Consider the following 4,108-nt stretch of genomic DNA (forward strand, 5'->3'; position numbering starts at 1 on the left):
TTCACGTTCGGGTGATGCCTTTTGAAATGAGTGTGCAAGTTTGATGTATTGCCAATTTTAGTTGAACAATGCCGACAAACAGCTTTGGTTCGGTCCACTTGTCTTTGTCCGTCATCCTTGTACGTAACTGCGACACCAAAATGTTCCAAAACCGGAGACTTCAATGATGCTGAAGGATTTTCGAGCTCAACTTTATCTGCGTTCGCCATTTCCTCAAATTATTGACTACATTTGAACGCATCCCTGTGACCAGCTCTCATAGTATGCCTCTCGTCCAATGAAATGACTTGGTCGCTCTTTGACGCGTTGAACCCAATGTGAGCAAATTACTCAATATTTTCGGTACGAATACGTTTACCGTTACACCCCTACTATCTATCTATCTATCTATCTATCTATCTATCTATCTATCTATCTATCTATCTATCTATCTATCTATCTATCTATTGATCTATCTATCGTCATTCAAAAGTACTTGCCTTCATTTAATCTAAAAAGAATGTCTTTCTTTACAGAGGGTTTTCGCTCCAGTCATTTGCTCCTCGTCTTCCTCACATCATGCCCCGCATGGCAGGAGTGTCTCACTGTCCTCTTACCCCAGCAGCAAGCGTTATGAGGAGGGGCGATCAGGAGGGGGAGGGTTTTCAGATCACAGGAGGAAGGACAGAGGAGGAGGAGGAGGAGGAGGAGAGGGTAAGGACACATTTGGGGGAGAAGGAGGAGGTGGAGGAGGAGGAGGAGTGCAAGCCACATCTCTCTCCCTCACTTCTGGCCAATCAGTCATCACCACTTCTTCAGCTGGAGGGCATCACCCCTCCATGGTAGGATCACTGGGCGGGACCTTTCTCCCGGGTATGGGCGCTGTGAGGGTGGCGTCCACGGTGGTGACCAATGTGATGCGTCCTGTCATCAGCACACCGCTGCCCATCGCCAGCAAATCCAGAGACGGAGGCACATCGTCCAGCCCTCATCCGCCAGAGAGGAAGTCCCTAACTCCCCAACAGCAGCCGCACTTTCTGATTGGATCAGGAGGCGGTTTGCCAGCCACAGGGGGTGGGTACTACTCTTCATCATCACCTCATCCTTTAGGTGCAGGCCATGGTGGTGTCGTGACTAACCTGGTGTTAGGAGGGGCTCTGTCTGCTCAGCCTGCTGTACAGCTCCTCACCCCCTCCCACCACCAGCAGCAAGCCTTCCCCTCCTCCGCTGTGTCTCATAGCCAAACCAACGGGCCCCTGCCTATCTCCCTGCTTCATCCCCAGTTCCTTCCCGCCTCTTCCCTAGCCTCACACGGGGGTAAGGCCATCACACAAGTCCAGTACATCCTGCCCACCCTACCTGCCAACACCCACCCCAAGAGTCCTCCTCAGCATCTCAGCCAGCCAACCAGTATCTTCAACCTGCCCACAGCTCCACCCACACACATGTCTCTGGCCAATGGGAAGCAGCAGGGGTCCGGATACACGTCCAGCTCTGCAGTGGGAGTGGTCAGCCCGGGGTCTAGAGGTGAGAGTTTTAGAGGCTTGTTTGATCTACCTTAATGGACTAAAACAGAACAGTCTATTTCAAACACACATCATCTTAAAAAAGTTATATTAAACCTTTTGATTCATATTGAGAGAAATTATGCAAAAGGTATTAATTGTTAATCACACATCAAAACAAAAATATCAGTCAAAAATAATTGTGATAAGTAATTTGTTCAGAATCAGGCAGCTGAACTCTCGGAACAACTAACCGCTCATGCATAGCCTTTTTATACTGCTCCTAATCAAATTCTATTCTCATCTAATCTCTTCCCGGTTGTTATGTAGTATGTTTTTCTCGGTTTCCAAGCAAAGCGAGAATCCTAAGAATCCTTATGGTACTGTTACATTTTTTTATTTGTTGGCTTTAGAAAACATGCACAAAAAAATGAATGCAGTGTGTGAACAGAAGGCTCCACCTGAACGCGTCTCACAATAGGCGCTTTCACACCGGAGTACTTTTCCCGTTTCGTTCCGATAGTTCCTTCGATTTTGCTTTCACACCAAAAAGAGAACTTTCCCCCCCTTTTTAGTGCCTTCTAGAGAGCAAGTACTTTCCTGGGGAGAAAAAAGTTCCAATTTCTGATTGGCTGGGCGAATTGCCCGTAAAACTCTGAAAAGTTTTGTGAAGCCGCCATTGTATTTGCTGGCATTAGCATTATTAGCATTAGCATTAGCCCCGCGCACCAACGGAGAGAGACTAACTTATGGCAACACAAAAAAAAAACATGGGAGCGGTGGAGTGATGACGAGGTGTCGGCGTTCTGGCGATTTACTCGGAAGGCTAACTCCGGGGACTTCAGTATACGCCGTGAAGTTGTTAGCGGCCTGCCAGTAAACCCAAAGCAGCAGCAGAAGAAGAAGAAGAAGTGAAGAAGTGACGTCAGCGGCTCATTTGCGTTCACCCTCAGGAACTTATTCCGGTGTGAACGCGATCTGCTCTTTAGTTCCATGGGGGTGCTGGGTACTAAGTGCTGGGAACTAAGTACAGCAAAGTACTTTGTGTGAAAGCGGCAATTGAGCATAAATAAGCTTTTAGAAAGTAGAGTGCATTTGGCTATAATTCTGTGGTCACTACGCATAAAATCACTAATTCTTCCTTTCTTCTCTTTACTTGCTTCAGTGCAAACACAATCTCCAGTGCTCCAGGGCAAAATGTTTGTTCCCATGGCAACAGTACGGACAGCGCCAGCTCCACCCCTTCCTGTCCAGAACGGCGCTCAGACGGGAAGCAAGGTCAGTGAGACGGCAGCACTGCAGACACTGATATGAGAATCAAATTGTATCAAAGTAGGACCACTTGCATTGTTCATCTATAAATGTGTGTTTGTTGTTTTCTTTATGACTTCCCCTTTCCATGCCAGATCATCCAGATAGCTCCCATGCCTGTGGTCCAGTCCCAGCTGCCTCAGGGCGGAGCGGTCCATCCTGCCAGCCCCTTCCCTGTCTCAGTGGGCACGGCTGCTCCAGGATCAGCCCCCTCCCAGACTTTACTCCTGCCACCAGCTCCTACCAGGTAGAAAACAACACACAATCTACATAATGAAGCTTTATTTATATATAGCACTTTTCATACAACACATGCAGCTCAAAGCGCTTTACAAAATGACACATCACAAGTTAAAAAGAAATTCCCCTCAGATTATTTGTTAAGAACTTTGAAAAGTGCATGCAGCAACATATAACATTTGATCAGGTTAACAACACAAGGAGGTAAAATGTATGATAATTAAAATAAAATAAATAATGGTTTCTCTCTGACGGATAAGACACAAGACAACTGAGTCGATGCAACAATATAAAATCGTATAACAAATGAATATGGATCCTATTCTTTTTGAACCTACGACACCAACCCTTTTTTGCTTTTTGTTCTGCATTCGCCACTGGCTTGATAACATCTAGCAAGTTATGTACACAATTTGTAGCGGGACTATTATGTCAATCAATCATTTCAAGTAACCGTGACCTCATAGTTTGAGCTGAGGTTGTAAACATCACTTTTTTCGCACCAGAATAAAAGTAACAAAGAATGCAAATTTAGTTTTCAGCCCCAACAGTTATTCTAAATTGACTGTGAAATGCTTTTCTGAAATTGCCTGCCAACCCCTTTTTTATTTTCATGAGTAAACCCACACACCTGCCACTGAAAGAAGACTTCAACAAAGGGTTATTTCAGAAAGTCACCATGTAAATATATTATCATTGAAGCATGCTGCTTTCTGAAAAAAACTAAGTGTTGATTAAACACGTGACTAGTGAACCCTTCTAGAGAAAACGGTTTAATTAGTATTAAACGTCGGCCAAATTAGGATTTTTCATGCACATAAAGATTAAATCTGTTTATTATTTTTCAACAAAAAATGCTGTTGATGAGCCAATTTAAGGGTACGATGTTCTCTCCTTATTTGATCTAAAAATATTTGTATTGCAGGGAAGTTATTTTTATCTCGCAAAGCATTTATCTGATTGCCCTCCAGTTTGCCCTAAATGTTTAGCTTCCTTCATTCAAGCTGCTTAAAAGATGAAAATCTAAAAAAAGCATTAACCACTAATCAAGCAGCTTGAACAAAATAACAAAT

The 4,108-nt window shown here is 44.4% G+C and overlaps 1 protein-coding gene across 1 annotated transcript; it reads left to right on the forward strand.

Annotated features, from left to right (window-relative positions):
* Positions 1 to 515: 515 nt before the first annotated feature.
* Positions 516 to 3,042, forward strand: LOC104954329 (protein capicua homolog; the record flags this gene model as incomplete). The annotated part of the gene is made up of 3 exons (XM_010781423.1): positions 516 to 1,506; positions 2,650 to 2,762; positions 2,891 to 3,042. Coding segments are annotated over 3 exons (1,256 nt in total), but the record flags the coding sequence as incomplete, so codon positions are not given.
* Positions 3,043 to 4,108: the final 1,066 nt, after the last annotated feature.

Source organism: Notothenia coriiceps, unplaced genomic scaffold (assembly GCF_000735185.1).
Source record: "Notothenia coriiceps isolate Sejong01 unplaced genomic scaffold, NC01 NC01_scaffold00023264, whole genome shotgun sequence".
NCBI classification, from domain to species: domain Eukaryota; kingdom Metazoa; phylum Chordata; class Actinopteri; order Perciformes; family Nototheniidae; genus Notothenia; species Notothenia coriiceps.